Source organism: Mercenaria mercenaria, chromosome 2, assembly GCF_021730395.1.
Source record: "Mercenaria mercenaria strain notata chromosome 2, MADL_Memer_1, whole genome shotgun sequence".
Classification (NCBI taxonomy): Eukaryota; Metazoa; Mollusca; class Bivalvia; order Venerida; family Veneridae; genus Mercenaria; species Mercenaria mercenaria.
Window position 1 is genome coordinate 70,795,008 of NC_069362.1, and position 17,733 is coordinate 70,812,740.

Here is a 17,733-nt window from a genome sequence, read left to right on the forward strand (position 1 = left end):
GATGGCTGAATAGATGAATTATTGAACTGGTGTTTTTGTTGTTGTTCTTGTTGCTGTTTGCTGTTGTTTCAGTTTGTTTCAATGTCATTTATGAGCATAAGACAGGTATTTTAATGTCCCTGGCTATGACAAATATGAGAAGTGAGACCGAATTAAAAACACGTACCGGATACTGGTATTTAACATAAACTTTCAGTTACTTCCCTTTATTTAAAATGGCGGTCACAACTGCCAGTTCTCGGTAGGTTATATTCTTGAATAAATTTTTCTTTCTAGCGCTTGAAAATATAGTTTAACTTTTAGAGGTAAAAGTGTGATAAATTGTATGTTAAGACGAAGGTTTGACCTGATTATAACTGAATTTTGACAAGATCTACTGCCGTTTTTTTTTCTCTTTTATTCCTTGTCATTTAGACGCTCATTAAGGCCTATGCTATTTTGACAGAGCAAAATTCCTATGTAAAGCTGAGATTGTTGTAACAACGCGAGAAATGCACGGGATCAAAAAGAAACAAATAATTATAAGAAAATCTATCTCCGAATAAATTAACATGAAATAAGGCAAAGCCTCAAAGCGAGCTCAAGAAATCGGATTTTAGCTAAAAATACTATGCATCATTTATTTGTCACAAAGAAACTATTCACTAGTCGCTAGAATTCAGGAGAACCTTTTCACTTGAAAAAAATCTACATTTAGTGTCACCATGCCTATAACAGTGAATATCATACGGGTTCCTATCATACGTTGCAAAATTTATGGGAAGCCGGTGTCACGGTGACGTCATTACCGCGTTCCCGTTTCTTTCTGCTTATTAATGACATTTTTTTCCATTTTCTGGCCGATGCTTGATCTTTTAAATGAAAATAATATTTTTTTCAAACAAATGGAAATCATAATTTCATTATTGTTTTTAGCAATTGAATGAAGTTCTGTATTCACTCCGGAAAGAAGTATTTCCTGTGAGCACCTGTCCGCTTTTTAAGAACTTCCGACGAAACTTTTCAAATCCATCACCAAGTGTGAAATTATACTTGCGTTACCGTAAAGCTCGATTCTCTTCGAGCTTGCTATAAAGTATCAGTGACGCTCAAAAACGGTGACGGGTCAAAACGGCCCAAATCCATGACGGTCTGTAACCAAAACGGCCCAAAACCAAGACGGCCCATACCATGACGGACCAGTTTTTATTAATAACCAAGAATAACCAAGAATTTCAAATAGTTCTTTTTATTTATGTTTTATTTATTTACATAGCAAAAATGACAACAAATGTTATTATACATATAGTTGGACAACAGGGCAGGACATGAAAAAACACCTATAAAATGATTCAGAACATTAATTAATTTTTAAAGCAATTTTTAAAGCAATTAAAGCAATTAAATGCCAGGGGTTCCATTTGACCCGGGACCCCGGGTCCGGACCCGGGAGATTTTCAAAAGACGCTCAAAGGACCCGGCATGATACTTGCCTGTGCGTCCTTCGGGACCCGGAGGCATTTTCCTTTGATAATCCTTTCTCTTATCATTCATTTCCTTCAGTAAAACTATTTCCACGATAGACACGTGTATTCCAAAATAAACACTGACGCGGTCATGCCCTCCTGCCTTTGATCTTCTGCTTAATCCCGCCCTTTCTCCTGTAGACTTGCCTCGCTGATTTTTTTTATCAGCAAGTTACGTCACGGCGAGTGCACATACCGGTAGGTAACAAGAATCAATGAAGTGTTGAAGATAATTGATAAAGCGTATTGATCCCGTGTACTGTCAAAAAAGGCGCCAATTATTAAATTATCGTAAGCAGCTGATTACCGAGCATGTGAAAAGTGCCCTGCAAGATTTTTTCATGCAAACTTTAAATTAGACCATTGCTTAGTGATCATACCGTAATTTCAACAAGAAGCTTCACAAATTTAGATGAATTTTGAAAGTAAAAATAAGTTCAGAATGTCCGTTCACGAGTCTAATTACACCCGATGTCATAATGCATATTTCCAAAATTCCTTAAAAAAACTGACTTTCAATGCAGTTTTTAATGATAAGTAGCATCATTATTTGAGGAACTATCTCTGATTTAGCTTAGTTTGCCCAAAGAAGTATAAAATACACAGAATGGCAACTGGCTGTAATCTCGCGTGAGCTCGTGTCAGAGCGTGATTCGGCGTTATCTTACTAAAAACAAACATCGGCGAGCATGCAGTTACAATTTGTACCTTTAAAACTACATTTAAAATACATGTTAGCTTCTAAAACAAAATTAGTTTAATGAGAAATGGTCTTAAGACATGAAGTACAGGGGGTTTTTTTGCCATCGAAAGAAGCGTGGTCATACGGTGATAATTATTTTACCGATGAATAATTGCTTTCGCATACAAAATGGCGCGTGGAGAAAGCGCCACTTCCGGTAACGAGATCTCGTTTTTTTGTCACGGGAGGTTGGCGAGATTTGCTCTGTATGCCTTTCAAGTTGCCAATCTATTTATTTTATAGCTCTTTGGTTTGCCAAGTAAACTGAGCAAAAACTACTTTCCGATGACATTCCGAAAGTGTACCAGTATCCGGACAGTACATTTTGGATACACTTTTATATAGAGTGTTATAGCACTGTTCTGTTATTAAAAATTAAATGAAACTTAGAAGAAAAACCTAATAAAAATAACATGAATTTTGATAAATATTAGTTTACAATATATGACCTGAAACTGACATTTTTATTTAATATGCTGTAACATGATCTTGGGTTTATTGTTTTCTTATAATATAGGTAAAGATCTACGAATTACTAAATAAAAAAATATAATCAATTATATGGACGTGTTGGGACAGGACTCCTGTATTTTGGAAAAGGACCCTTCAAAATTTGGGCCCAAGGGTCCTGGGACTCTTGGGTTTTCAGGTCTAGTGGAACCCCTGAAATGCCCATAAAAGATAAATAAATATGGATAGGAAGTACGAAAATAAACCATATTTTTTTTTAACTTTTGTATCTTATTTAAATTTATTTTATATCATTATATAGATACGATCATTAGACACTTAAAAAGCAAAAATAAATTATTTTATTTTAGCAATTAAGAAGTGAAAAGCGATTATTATTAACATTTGTCAAAATCAAATTTCTGGTATTTTTATTTTGTATTGAATGGACTTGTAATTGAAATCCACAAATGTGCGTCCAGTGTGTACAAGAACTCTTTTGTTACCACTTAAGCGACGAACTTACAATAAGAATATGAATATGAATACCATAAGAGGAAGTATCCTTAATATAGTTTACAAAATTTACCTTAAATGTACCGTCCATATACCATCGACGAGCATTGCGTAGTAACTCCAGCTGGTAAGGCGTAGAAAACACGAAGTGATGCTGCCCCTCAAATGTAATGTCGTCCACAAGGAAATCGTCACACTGCAGGTACTCTAGGTTAACCTACAACAAATGTTTATATATACATATACAAATGATGATGAAGATGATGGTGATGATAATGTGTGTGTAATGAGTACTCAACATTAGATGACGGAGATTGCTGATTCGAACCGGACAAATGTATCTATATGGAAGCTTATTCTTTTAAGAAGTATTATAAAGTAATTTAAAATGAATAACAGACTATTGCCTACCTCAAAGTCGAGCGTCTTTGGCTCTTCTCGGCGACACACACACACACACACACAAAAAATATCAAATATATGTTATATATTCAAAAATTATAATCAAGACAGAATAAAACGTGAAACCAAATTTTATCATACCTGTAACCGTAAGGTAATCAGTATCATGATACATGTGACCAATTATTACGGCGTCACGTGATTATTATTGCTGTGCACGGGTAAAGCTTATAGACATCAAGTGGTTTTAGAATTTGATGACATCCTTTGATTATTAAAGTTATGCACGTGAATAATTTCCCTATAATTTCCATATAAAGAGAAGTAACTTTCACAAATATTGTATTGAAAAAGTACACATGAGTGTATCGCGGTATTTATACAAAAATATGCTTATTATTATTAAGAAAATTTTCTTACCTGTATTGCATGTTCTATGTTGCCACTTCGCACATTTATCACAGGCTACGGCATGCTGGCGTGGCCTCACTTCTGAACTACACACAATGCACGGATAATCCATAATTATAGTGGTTATAAACTAGCTAAATTGAGCACTTTAAATAAATGAATATAATGCGTAGTCTATAAAAAATACTCTGGAAATAAGGATGCTTCTGAAAAAAATACTACGCTTTTATACCTAATTTACAGCTTTATTTTCACGCTTGTACTACTCAAACTAATCTAAATTAATACATTAAAGATATCGCGGTAAAAACTGTGATAAGTAAAATAATTTTTTAATCAATTAAATGCCCGTAAAAGATAGATAATTATGTTAATTGACATAACTTATTTAAACGGTTTTGACCGTCAAATAAATTTAAGAATGTATCGCGATATAAGTAATTACTTAAAAGTAATTAATTCATTTATAGTGATAGAAGCATTATGCAGATGATTATAATAGGATTAATTACGCACATCAATAAACAGTCGGTGTACTTTAAGAGAAGAGACCAATCAAACTGCGAACATAATTATACTGAATTGCAATCAATCAGAAAAAATAATTGTCCCTTAATATAATTTTATTCTAAATCAACTATGATCTTACAAAATAGCATCTTTAATTTGTCATAACGGTATATTACGGTATATTTAATATATCTGGGCCGTCCTGGACTAGGCCGTCTTGGTCTGGACCGTTTTGGATTTGGGCCGTCCTGACCCGCATTCCTCAAAAACATGTCCCAACAGTGCACTAGAAGAAAATGCATAGAAATTTTCGGGGTAAGTATTTGGTACCATAAGTCTCTCTTGTATATACAGTATATATATTCTTCAGTCAAGGATATGTCAGTGTAAATGAGCTGACCGTTAGTTTTCTAAGAAAACGTCGTTAAACTGTGTTACACAAATCACACGTGCACCGCTCTTTTACAAAAATATGTCTGCCATGTTTTCTTCAGTGAACGAAATAAAAGGAGTATTTTACCTTAGATTTCCTTATTGTAGAGTATGATTTACTTTCTAATCTAAATAAAAAATCACTTTTTTATAACATCCCACTGTCAGATCTTTCTGATCACTTAACGATCACTCACAATTACAAAATAAAACCAACGTGTCATCAAAATTATCACTTTACATGGCTTCATGGACATCACAGCCTACTAATAGGGCTGTCATTGATTGGGTCTTTTGCATATCGACGATACCGATATATCTGAAGACAAATATCGACAATACATCGATATATCGATTATTAAGTTAGATTAACAATCTCTTTGTTTATGGGCATGCTATATACCTTCTTGTTAATGTTATGTCTTTTTTTTTTTGCCTACTTTTTATATTACTGTTTGATTGTGTTGTATTTGTATCTACGAAATAAATAAAATAAATGAAAATTAATGAAATCTTTTATAGATCTTCATTGTGCCTTCACTCCTCTTTTGCATTTATCCTACTTTATAACCTAGTAAACTATAATACCAGGCACTGGAGTTGGGTTTCAAACAGCTAAAATTCTGCATTTCTCTTCCACAGATATCTATTTATTTATTAAATTAATTTATTTATTTATTTACAATGTTTTTATTTATTTTTAGCCTGTTTCATACCCTGTCTTAATTTTTACCTTGCACAAGTTTACATTCAGATTAGGTACTGGCACCGCGTGTTTTTTTTTTTTTGTTTTTTTTTTTTTCTTTTTTAACTTCTGCCCAAGTTTTCAATGGGCCTCAAATTTGTAGTGTTTGACTGTTTGTTTGTTGTACTGAAAGGCATGTTTAAGCAACACCCTGTGTTTCTACGAACCCAAACAAAGCTTTTCCTTCCGTCTTTTGACTGTTTTTCAACTATTTAAGCCGTCGACGGCTTCCTCTTCGGCCATCTTTGATTGTTATTGTTACGGGCACTAGCTAAATTCTGTACCTTTTACTGAGTGATCAGCTATACGTGAACAAGTAAAAAGCTGAGATTGACGTAGAAGCAGTATATATACTCTATGTTTTTACATGCACAAACAACGAAGCGACCTTTCAAGACAGGACAAAGTAACTTTTTGCAAATAGATTCTGAAGTTGAGCCCTTTTTACTTCTACCCATATAGGTAGTGCAAGACTGCTACGGTACAAGTTTAGACATGACCTTTTTTGACAACTTCCGTTACTTTCGGCACATTTTTGCAGGCAGAAAAAGTTGTTTTAGAGGGTCTGAGTGTTTATCTAGACAGTTGTTTTTTCTCTCTGTAAAATATCGATTTTTGAAAATGGGAATCAATAATCGATCGACCAAAAAATATCGTTGATACATCGATATCGTTTCTATCGATGACAGCCCTACCTACTAACATTAAATTTGTAATCATGCGCCAACCAAACAAATGATGAAAGATCGGGACTTTTTAGCTCACCAGAGCACAAAGTGCTCGGGGTGAGCTATTGTGATCGCTCACCGTCCGGCGTCCGTCCGTCCACACTTTCCTTTAAACAACATCTCCTCATAAACCACTAAGCCAATTTCATCCAAACTTCACAGGAATGTTCCTTGGGTGAAGCTCTACAAAAAATTGTTCAAAGAATTGAATTCCATGCAGAACTCTGGTTGCCATGGCAACCGAAAGGAAAAACTTTAAAAATCTTCTTCTCAAAAACCAGAAGCCCTAGAGCTTAGATATTTGGTATGAAGCATTGCCTAGTGGACCTCTACCAAGTTTGTTCAAATCATGACCCCGGGGTCAAAATTGACCCCGCCCCAGGGGTCACTTGATTTTACATAGGAAAATCTTAAAAAATCTTCTTTTCAAAAACCAGAAGCCCTAGAGCTTAGATATTTCACATGTAGCATTGCCTAATGGACCTCTACTAAAGTTGTTCAAATCATGACCCTGGGGTCAAAATTGACCCCGCCCCAGGGGTCACTTGATTTTACATAGGAAAAATTAAAAATCTTCAAAAAATTTCTAAAAATAATCCAGAAGGCCTAGAGCTTAGATATTTCACATGTAGCATTGCCTAGTGGACCTCTACAAAATATATTCAAATCATGACCCTGGGGTCAAAATTGACCCCGCCCCAGGGGTCACTTGATTTTACATAGGAAAATCTTCAAAATCTTTCTAAAAAATAAACCAGAAGGCCTACAGCTTAGATATTTCACATGTAGCATTGCCTAATGGACCTCTACAAAATTTGTTCAAATCATGACCCCCGGGGTCAAAATTGACACCAGCCCAGGGGTCACTGATTTTACATAGGAAAATCTTCAAAAAATTTCTAAAAATAAACCAGAAGGCCTACAGCTCAGATATTTCACATGTAGCATTGCCTAGTGGACCATTACAAAATCTGTTCAAATCATGACAACCGAAAGGGAAAACTTTAAAAATCTTCTCCTCAAAAACCAGAAGCCCTAGAGCTTAGATATTTGGTATGAAGCATTGCCTAGTGGACCTCTACCAAGTTTGTTCAAATCATGACCCCGGGGTCAAAATTGACCCCGCCCCAGGGGTCACTTGATTTTACATAGGAAAATCTTAAAAAATCTTCTTCTCAAAAACCAGAAGCCCTAGAGCTTAGATATTTCACATGTAGCATTGCCTAATGGACTTCTACTAAAGTTGTCCTTGAATTCATGCGAAATTAGATCTTGGATAGATGAATTAACATTAAAGATAATTGTGGTGACATTCTTACTAATTAAGACGAAAGTATATTTATGATTTATAACAACTTTTCATTCCCTCTGTGTGCCAAATATCTTGATATTTAATGTAATGAATTCACTGAAATGCATATGTGATAGCCAGTACGAACTTCTTTGCCACAGTTTTTAGCTCGACTATTCTAAGAATAATCTGACTCCGAGCTGTTCTACTCACCCTGGCAGACTTCACACGCTTGTTGAATTAGACTGTTCTTACTTGTCAAAATTGTAGAGCTTTTAAGAGATTAGAGATATAGTAAATTTCTAGTTCTTAACTACAGATTTGTTTTAAAAGTAAAGTCTTACAAGTTACTACTTCAATTACTTTTCAGACCTGGGGGTCCACCAGAGTATGTTGTCATACGTGAACAAGACACTGAAGAATTTACAGACGAAGATTTTGAAATGGAGTTAGATAGAGCATTAGATGTGCATGCTGAATTCATTGTAATTGAACCTAGAAATCTTGGTGATGAAACGGCAAGATGGATTAAAGTAGGAAACTGTTTACATAAAACATCAGTAGTTACAGGCTTTGTGAGTGGAGTTGTACAGTACATGGATAGCTCTAGGAACTTTGTTATAATATCATGTGGAGTTCTTAGTGTATTTTGTGCCAGTATCTATGCAGTGTCATGGCAGTATGACCCGTGTTGCAAGTATCAAGTGGAAGACAATTTACCAAAACTAGAGAAAATTCTTGGTAGTCTTAGCACAGTTACACCTGTAGTTCTGGTACGCAGAGACGACACACGCAGGAAAAAACTACACAATATCATTGCGATAATATCGGGAATAATTTGTGCTTACAGATTTTATAAGTGGATTAAATCTTAATGTTGAGTTACCATAGCAACCATTTTAATTAATCACAAACAGGTTTTGATAATTGAATGTTCAACTGGAAGTGCCTTTAAACAATAATGAAGATAGTGTGTACAAGCACAAATGAGCCGCGCCATGGGAAAACCAACATAGTGGGTATGCGACCAGCATGGATCCAGACCAGCCTGGGCATCCGCGCAGTCTGGTCAGGATCCATGCTGTTCGCTAACGGTTTCTCTAATTCCGATAGGCTTTGATAGCGAACAGCATGGATCCTGACCAGACTGCGTGGATGCGCAGGCTGGTCTGGATCCATGCTGGTCGCAAAGCCACTATGTTGGTTTTCTCATGGCACGGCTCAAATAGTTATTCTGACTGATAACTGCAACGTTGTTTCAGCAAACTCATGTTTAACATGTCAGAATTTATGTAATGTTGTCAAAGCTGACATGTTCTTTGTTCTTTAATTCAGTTGAGTTTGCATGTACAGTGGAATTGTGTGTAGTGGAATGTGTATGTGTAAATGCAATAAGCTTTCTTTTTGTCTATATAGATCTGTATTTTGTATAAGTTTCAGTTAGTGAAGAAAAAGTTGTTGGGTTATCATACTGTTTAACTATTGCATATTCTATGTTTGTTTGTTACATTCTCTCATAATTGAATCTGACCTTTCTCACAAAGGTGATAGCCATATTTATTAATCCCCCACCACAAGTGGTGGGGGGTTATAGGAATGGTCTCCGTCCTTCCTTCCGTCCGTCTGTCCGTAACACTTTCATGTCCGCTCCATATCTCCTAAACCCCTTGAAGGATTTTCATGAAACTGGGTCAGATGATCACCTCATCAAGACGATGTGCAGAACCCATGAGTCAGCCTTGTCGGGTCAAGGTCACAACTCAAGGTCAAAGGTTTGAGCCTTCCATTTTGTGTCCGCTCTATACCTCCTAAACCCCTTGAAGGAATTTTATAAAACTTTGGTCAAATGATCACCTCATCAAGACGATGTGCAGAACCCATGAGTCAGCCATGCTGGCTCAAGGTCAAGGTCACAACTTAGGGTGAAAGGTTTGAGCCTTCCATTTTGTGTCTGCTCTATATCTCCTAAATCCCTTGAAGGATTTTCATCAAACTTGGGTCAAACCATCACCTCATCAAGGCGATGTGCAGAACTTATGAGTCAACCATGCCGGCTTAAGGTCAAGGTCACAACTGAAGGTCAGAAGTTTGAGCCTTCCATTTTGTGTCCGCTTTATATCTCCTAAACCCCTTGAAGGAATTTTATAAAATTTGGGTCAAATGATCACCTCATCAAACCGATGTGCAGAACTTATGAGTCAGCCATGCCAGCTCAAGGTCAAGGTCACAACTTGGGGTCAAAGGTTTGAGCCTTCCATTTTGTGTCCACTCTGTATCCTAAACCCCTTGAAGGATTTTCATCAAACTTGGGTCAAATGATCACCTCATCAAGAACTCATGAGTCAGCCATGTCAACTCGAGGTCAAGGTCACAACTGAAGGTCAGAGATTTGAGCTCTGTATCTCCTAAACCCCTTGAAGGATTTTCATGAAACTTGGGTCAAATGATCACCTCATCAAGACGTTGTGCAGAATTCATGAGTCAGCCATGTCAGTTCAAGGTCAAGGTCACAGCTAAAGGTCAAAGGTGCACCCTTTCACTATCCATAGCAGTGGCAGGGAATTTAGCTGTCTTTCAGACTGCCTTGTTATTGTTACATAACGCATTTTTAAAGTCTGTTAAGTTTCAGTAGCACCTCAGTTTTTCATCTTGAAACAAATCTTAATAACCTTTGATCATTGAAGGGCAGTACGTGGTATTTAAAATATGGTTCTATTAGTAGTGCACTCAGCATTTTGTTAACCAGGTTTTCAATGAAAACCTGAGTTATTAGATTGGGGTATGTCGTTGGTCGGGCGGGCGGTGTTTCCGGTCAATAACTTTTGTTTCGGTAAAGATATTTGAATAAAACTTGGTATGTATGTAGCTTATATCAAGACAAAGGCTGGGATTGATTTTGGGGTTTCTGGGGTCAAGGTCAAGGTCACTGTTACTTAAAATAGAAAAAGGGTTTCTGGTCAATAACTTATGTTTCGGTAAAGATATTTAAATAAAACTTGGTATGTATGTAGCTTATATCAAGACAAAGGCTGGGATTGATTTTGGGGTTTCTGGGGTCAAGGTCAAGGTCACTGTTACTTAAAATAGAAAAAGGGTTTCCGGTCAATAACTTAACTTAGGAATGAGCTATCATGATGAAACTTGGTGTATAGAAAACTTATATAAAGTTGTAGCTTGGGATTGATTTTGGGGTTTCTGGGATCAGGGTCAAGGTCATTGTTACTAAAAATAGGGTTAGGGTTTGGTTAGGGTTAGGATTAGGGTTAGGGTTGTGCTTTAAAGTGGTGCACTGTGATTCAGTATACTTTTTTATTCTTATGAAAAGTGTTGAAAACCTGGTTTCGTGGCATTGCCGCGTTTCTTGTTTTACCTTTGGTAGAAAAGTCGTTTTAAATCATTCTATAATTCTGTTTATATTGTAAGAATGTCAACATCAATATAACTATTAACATATATGGTACCTTACTTGGAATATTAAACTAAGTCAGTTTAATTCAGGTTATTTTTATGGAGAACTTTGCATATTAAAGTATGCAGGTTGAATAAAAATCAACACTTCTTGTTTTATTTCATTGCTAGGTCAGCCATGCGTATTGGTGTTTTATACAGCAAGAATTTGTTATGTATGATGTCATGTAATAGTTTGCTCATCCAGCATACCAAAATTATAGGTTTGATTGCACTAGGCAGAATGTGTTTATAGCTCACCAGAACCTTTTAGCTAACACAAGCACAAAATGCTCATGTTAAGTTTTAGAATTGGGATTGTTGGATGTCTGTTATCAACTTTTTAGCTCTCCTGAGCCAGAGGCTCATGGTGAGCTTTTGTGACCGCTCAATGTCCGTCGTCCATCCGTCAACATTTTCTAAAAAAATCTTCTCCTAGAAAACCACTGGGCAGAATTACACCAAGTTTCACAGGAATGATCCTTGGATGGTCCCCTTTCAAATTCTTTCAAAGAATTGAATTCCATGCAGAACTCTGGTTGCCATGGCAACCGAAAGGAAAAACTTTAAAATCTTCTTGTCAAAAACCACAAGACCTAGGCCTTTGATATTTTGTTTGTAACATTGTCTTGTGATCCTCTACCAAAATTGTTCAAATTATGCCCCGGGGGTCTCAAGTTTTACATAGAATTATCGTTGTCTAGCCTTAGTTCATGGATAGTGTAAGTTCGTGGATTCCCTATCACATATGACGTCACACTCCAGCTTTGGTGTACGCATGCACTTGTCAACCGAAAATCCGGAAGTAAACACAGACTTTTGTCAAACACCAAAAAAAGTCAAAATAAGAGGTTTTAACAGGTAAGAACTCTAATAAAAGCCCAAGCATGCAGAAATACCTTGTATTTACTAAACCCAAATTGCCCCTAACTCATAATCCCCTTAAATACCATAGAATGACATTTTTATTGCCTAAATATCATCTTGTCTGCTTTGCTTACATTTTAACTTGACCACATCGTTTTGGTTTTGACAATATCATGTAAGCACATAAACTGATGACGTCATCCATGAACTTGCACCATAATGAAAGTAGGTTGACTTACAGACTTGCATGTTTTGTCTTGCATATTTCTGGAAGGTTTATGGTATTTTTGATGCTTTTTGCATGTCTTTTAAAAGGATATAGATTAAATATTTAATTGTAAGTATACATTTGTTGCTGTTTGCTAATTTTATTCAACTATGAGGGAGGGGGATGGGGGTCTCAAGTTTTACATAGACATAGAGGAAAAAACTTTAAAAATAATCTTGCCTGAAACTGCAGGGCATAGGCTTTTGATATTTGGTATGTTGCCTGTCCTAGTGATCCTCTACCAAAATGGTTCAAAGTATGTCCCTGGGGTGAAAAGAGGCCCTGCTCTGTGGGGTACCAAGTTTAACATAGACTTATATAGGAAAAAAATTAAAGATCTTCTTGTCTTAAAGTTCAAGGCCTAGGCCTTTGATATTTAGTATGTAGCATTGCCTAGTGGACCTCTAACAAGATTTTTCAAATTATGCCCCTCGGGTGAAAAGAGGCCCCGCCCTGGGGGCCACTTGTTATATGAGTTATATAGGAAAAAAATACTTCAAAAATTATCAGATCATATTTTCTAGACTGTTTAATTATAATTACCTGATGACCCCAAGCATTTAGGGATCACTTGACTGTGACCTTGACCTACTGACCAACTTTCTTGGTTTTAGTTCACCTGAGCAATGGTAAGGTGAGTTTTTCTGATCGCTCGATGTCTGGCGTGTGTCTGTCTGTCGTCTGTCGTCCGTCAACATTTAGCTTGTGTATGCAATAGAGGCTGTATTTTTTAACTGGACCTTCATGAAATTTGGTCAGAATGATAACCTTGATGAAATCTAGACAGAGTTCGAAAATGGGTCATCTTGGGTTAAAAACTAGGTCACTAGGTCAAATCAAAGAAAAACCTTGTGTATGCGATAGAGGCTGTATTTTTCAAATGATCTTCATGAATTTTTGTCAGAATGATTACCTTGATGAAATCTAGGCTGAGTTCGAAAATGGGTCATCTGGGGTCAAAAACTAGGTAACTAGGTCAAATCAAAGAAAAACCTTGTGTATGCGATAGAGGCTGTATTTTTCAACTGATCTTCAAGAAATTTGGTCAGAATGATTACCTTGATCAAATCTAGGCCAAGTTCAAAAATGGGTCATTTGGGATCAAAAACTAGGTCACTAGGTCAAATGAAAAAAAAACCTTGTGTATGCGATAGAGGCTGTATTTTTCAATTGATCTTCATGACTTTTGGTCAGAATGATTGCCTTGATAAAGTCTAGGGCAGGTTGGAATATGGGTCATCTGGGGTCAAAAACTAGGTCACTAGGTCAAATCAAAGAAAAACCTTGTGTATGTGATAGAGGCTGTAATTTTCAATTGATCTTCAAGAAATTTGGTCAGAATGATTGCATTGATGAAATCTAGGTCAAGTTAGATGATGGGTCATCTGGGGTCAAAAACTAGGTCACTAGGTCAAATCAAAGAAAAACCTTGTGTATAGAGGCTGTATTTTTCAATGATCTTCATGAAATTTGGTCAGTATGATTGCCTTGATGAAATCTAGGTCAGGTTTGAATATGGGTCATCTGTGGTCAAAAAGTAGGTCACTAGGTCAACTCAAAGAAAAACCCTGTGTATGCAATAGAAGCTGTATTTTTCAATTGATCTTCATAAAATTTGGTCAAAATGATTGCCTTGATGAAATCTAAGTCAAATTTGAATATGGGTCATCTGGCATCAAAAACTAGGTCACTTGGTCGTATCAAATAAAATACTTGTTTAAACTCAAAAGACCACATTTTTGGTCCAATTCTAATGAAAATTGGCCAGAATATTTGTTTCCATGAAATCCCTAGGTCAAACATGTTTACACTGTTATGGTGTTTCTCAGGTGAGTGACCTAGGGCCATCTTGGCCCGCTTGTTAAAGATACAGCCTTGAAATTTGGATGACATGTACCGTTTTGCACACCGATCTTAAAACTGACTTTCAGTGACCATGAATGACCTACTGACCTACTTTCTTAATATTTTAGCATCAGTTACCATTTGAAACATGTGGCTCATATTACTCAGGTGAGCGATCCAGGGTAATCATGACCCTCTTGTTTTCAAGGAACTTCACAAGAACCTTCTTTCTGTGGTCCCCTTTCAAATCTAGGTCATTCATGCAGATTTCTGGTTGCCATGGTAACCAAAAGGGAAAACTTTAAAACAAAAATCGCAGAGGCTGCTGGCCCAGTTTTAACATTATTTCTTTGAAATTTCCCTTGGAAGACCCTCAACCAAATTCCTTCGAGCAATATTAATTAAAAAAAAAAACGGCATTGCTGCCAGGGGACAAGGCGAGCTTCTCTATACCATATTAATTCGTGTTGAATATCGTACATTTTTAACCTACTTATTGAATGTTAAATGGTCAGTACTTTTGTATTAATACAAATTAGTTACAAATTAATAGATCCTTCATCCTGTTTATAAAAGGTGTTAAAAGCTTGTTAAGGTAGTTCTGCACGTTTGAAAAACCGGAAGTGATGGCTTAACGTTACTTATCCGGAAAACATAGCATAAAGCCTGGATTCGGCGTACGGGAATGAAAATCAGTTTATGAATTAATTGAAACCTGTGAGTAAATTTATTACAGTGGCACTGTTGCTATATTTCTAAAGTCAAAATATGATATTAAAACATGTGGCACGTGAAAAAAATTCAAAATAATGTGTTAAAATTAGCGCGAAATGTCTGGTTCACTTTAATCATGATCAAATACAGTAAAACCTGCTTTAGTGGTCACCTCTATTAAGCAGCCAACCTGTCTTAAGCAGCCACTGTCTCATTTCCCAAAATGGTCATTCATTATATAAATTACCTGCATTAAGCAGCCACTTTTTTGCACTCCCTTGGCTGGCTGCTTAAGACAGGTTTTACTGTATCACAAAAATAAGCACATGGACCTATACATTTTATTTCAACAAATTATAGTCCATATTTTTATTAACAACTGTGGGAAGTTTCATCAAAATCTACATTGTAGAAAAAATTCTATTCGCGAAAATGTTATGAAAGTTATGATTTTCCCATAGACTCCCATTATGAAATATTGCATGAGGTCCAAATTTTTCAAATCAGTCTAGCAAAAAATCAAGCACACGACCCTATCTTTTTTATTTGCTGAATTTTCTAGGTATATTCTGAAGTTTTGAAAAATTAGAGTTTAATCAAATTCTACATTTTAGAAAAAATTTCGATCCAAACGTACAGAACTACCTTAATAAAACTTTGACCAGATCTTTATCACAATTAAATGGCTCCGGTATTAAAGACCAACAGGTCAGTTTTTAAATTCTGAAAATACAGTGTAGGATATTGAGATATTCGTATCTAGTTAACAATTTGACTGTTGTAAATATTTCCTCAAAATCCAAGGACATAAACATCTTCATATTTCAGTTTTGTTCTCAGTTGTCAAAAAAAGTGGCCTTTTTAAACACGATGTACTTTTGTTGCCCTCATTAAATTGAAAACTTGGCCTTGAAATATTTTACCTGATCATCTGAAGAAGAAGTCGGATTGCATGTAGTCTACATTTTAGTCACCTCTACTTCCTGATTCCTCTACTTCCTGATCTAGGATGTAAAATGTTTAGTCATTGTACCTACCTTCTGGTGAAAAAAATACAATATTCTAGCGTAAAGCAGAGAATGGTTACCAATGATTAATTCTTGTTAGCTGTACTTTTAACAAACTGTTTAAAAGATAATTCAGTCCAAGTTTGTTTGTGTCTGAAACACTTTCACCCAGAAGAAGTGGAAATTATTTTGTGCAGAAAGCAATTTTTAAATATAATGGGAAAATAATGTTTAGAGTCCCATTCTTGGTGAGATGATTTCTAAATAATTAAATACCAAATTGCTATTCATTGCCAACAGAAACATAGTGGAAACTTTTAAAATCTTCCCTTTACATCAGAAAATGCTTGCCCAATTTCATTATAATTTCACAGGGACATTTTACATGCAACTTTTCTAAAATTGTTCAAGCAAACTGTGAAACTGGTGTGAACTGGGGTTGTCGCTGCTTTTATTAGCTCACCTGAACTTTTTTCAAGGTAGGCTATTAGTATAGGTGGATGATTTGGCTTCTGTTGTCAACATTTTTACTTAAACATCACCTTAGAAATTACTTGTCAGAATTACACCAGAAAAGCATCCTGGCATGGACCTCTTTAAAAATTGTTCTTACATTTCAACCGCCAGAACTAAAAATTGGGAAAAGACTTAAACAACTTGTCATGAACCTCTTGATGGCTCTCTCAAGTTTTTAGCCCACCATCATCAGATGGTGGGCTATTCAAATCACTCTGCGTCCGTGGTCCGTCGTCCTTCCGTCCGTCCGTCAGTCCGTCCGTCCTTCCGTCCGTTAACAATTTCTCGTTATCGCATCTCCTCAGAAACTACCTGGGGGATTTTGACCAAACTTTGTCAGAATGATGTATTGGTACTCTAGTTGTGTCCCCCTGAAAATCAGACTGGTTCAACAATTTTTTAGTAAGTTATGGCCCTTTGTTTATTTCTATAATTTACATAGATTTATATAGGGAAAAACTTTGAAAATCATCTTGTCCAAAACCACAGGGCCTAGGGCTTTGATATTTGGTATGAAGCATCATCTAGTGGTCCTCTACCAAGATGATTCAAAATATTTCCTTGGGGTCTAATATGCCCCGCCCCGGGGGTCACATGGTTTATACAGACTTATATAGGGATAAACTTTGAAAAACCTCTTGTTCAAAACCACAGGGCCTAGGGCTTTGATATTTTGTATATGACATCATCTAGTGGTCTTCTACTAAGATTGTTCAAATTATCCCCCTAGGGTCAAATATGGCTCCGCCCTGGGGGTCACATGGTTGACATAGACTTACATAGGAAAAAACGTTGAAAATTTTCTTGTCCAAACCACAAAGCCTAGGGCTTTGGCATTTGTAATGTAGCATCATCTAGTGGTTCTTTACCAAGTTTGTTCAAATTATCCCCATAGAGTCAAATATGGCCCCGCCCTGGGGGGGTCACATGGTTCATATAGACTTATATAGGGAAAAGATTTTAAAATCTTCTTGTCAATAACCTACAACATTCAAATTTGGACCACATGTATGGTTTTGAGTGGCAAGATGAACCTTGACATGAGTTGACCTTGATTTTGACCTAGTGACCTACTTTCACATTTCTGTAGCTACAGCCTTCAAATTTGGACCACTTGCATAGTTTTGTGCACTGAAAAAAACTTTGACCTTGACTTTGACCTAGTGACCTACTTTCACATTTTTGAAGGTACAGGCTTCAAATTTGGACCACATGCATAGTTTTGTGTTCGGAATTGGAATTTGACCTTGATTTTGACCTACTGACCTACTTTCACATTTCTCAAGCTACAGCCTTCAAATTTGGACCACATGCATAGTTTTGTGTACCGAAACAAA

At 36.2% G+C, this 17,733-nt stretch overlaps 1 protein-coding gene across 1 annotated transcript; it reads left to right on the plus strand.

The window, feature by feature from the left end:
* Positions 1–211: 211 nt before the first annotated feature.
* Positions 212–11,290, plus strand: LOC123562825 (transmembrane protein 11, mitochondrial-like). The gene is made up of 2 exons (XM_045355426.2): positions 212–241; positions 8,103–11,290. The coding sequence occupies exons 1-2, from the start codon at positions 216–218 to the stop codon at positions 8,605–8,607; spliced, it is 531 nt and encodes a 176-aa protein (XP_045211361.2). The 5' UTR covers positions 212–215; the 3' UTR covers positions 8,608–11,290.
* Positions 11,291–17,733: the final 6,443 nt, after the last annotated feature.

Excerpts from the sequence above, each read along its gene's own strand:
- LOC123562825 (XM_045355426.2), top strand. The coding sequence starts at position 216 with ATGGCGGTCACAACTGCCAGTTCTCG. Across the intron at positions 242-8,102 it reads GTCACAACTGCCAGTTCTCG|ACCTGGGGGTCCACCAGAGT; the intron begins GTAGGTTATATT and ends ATTACTTTTCAG.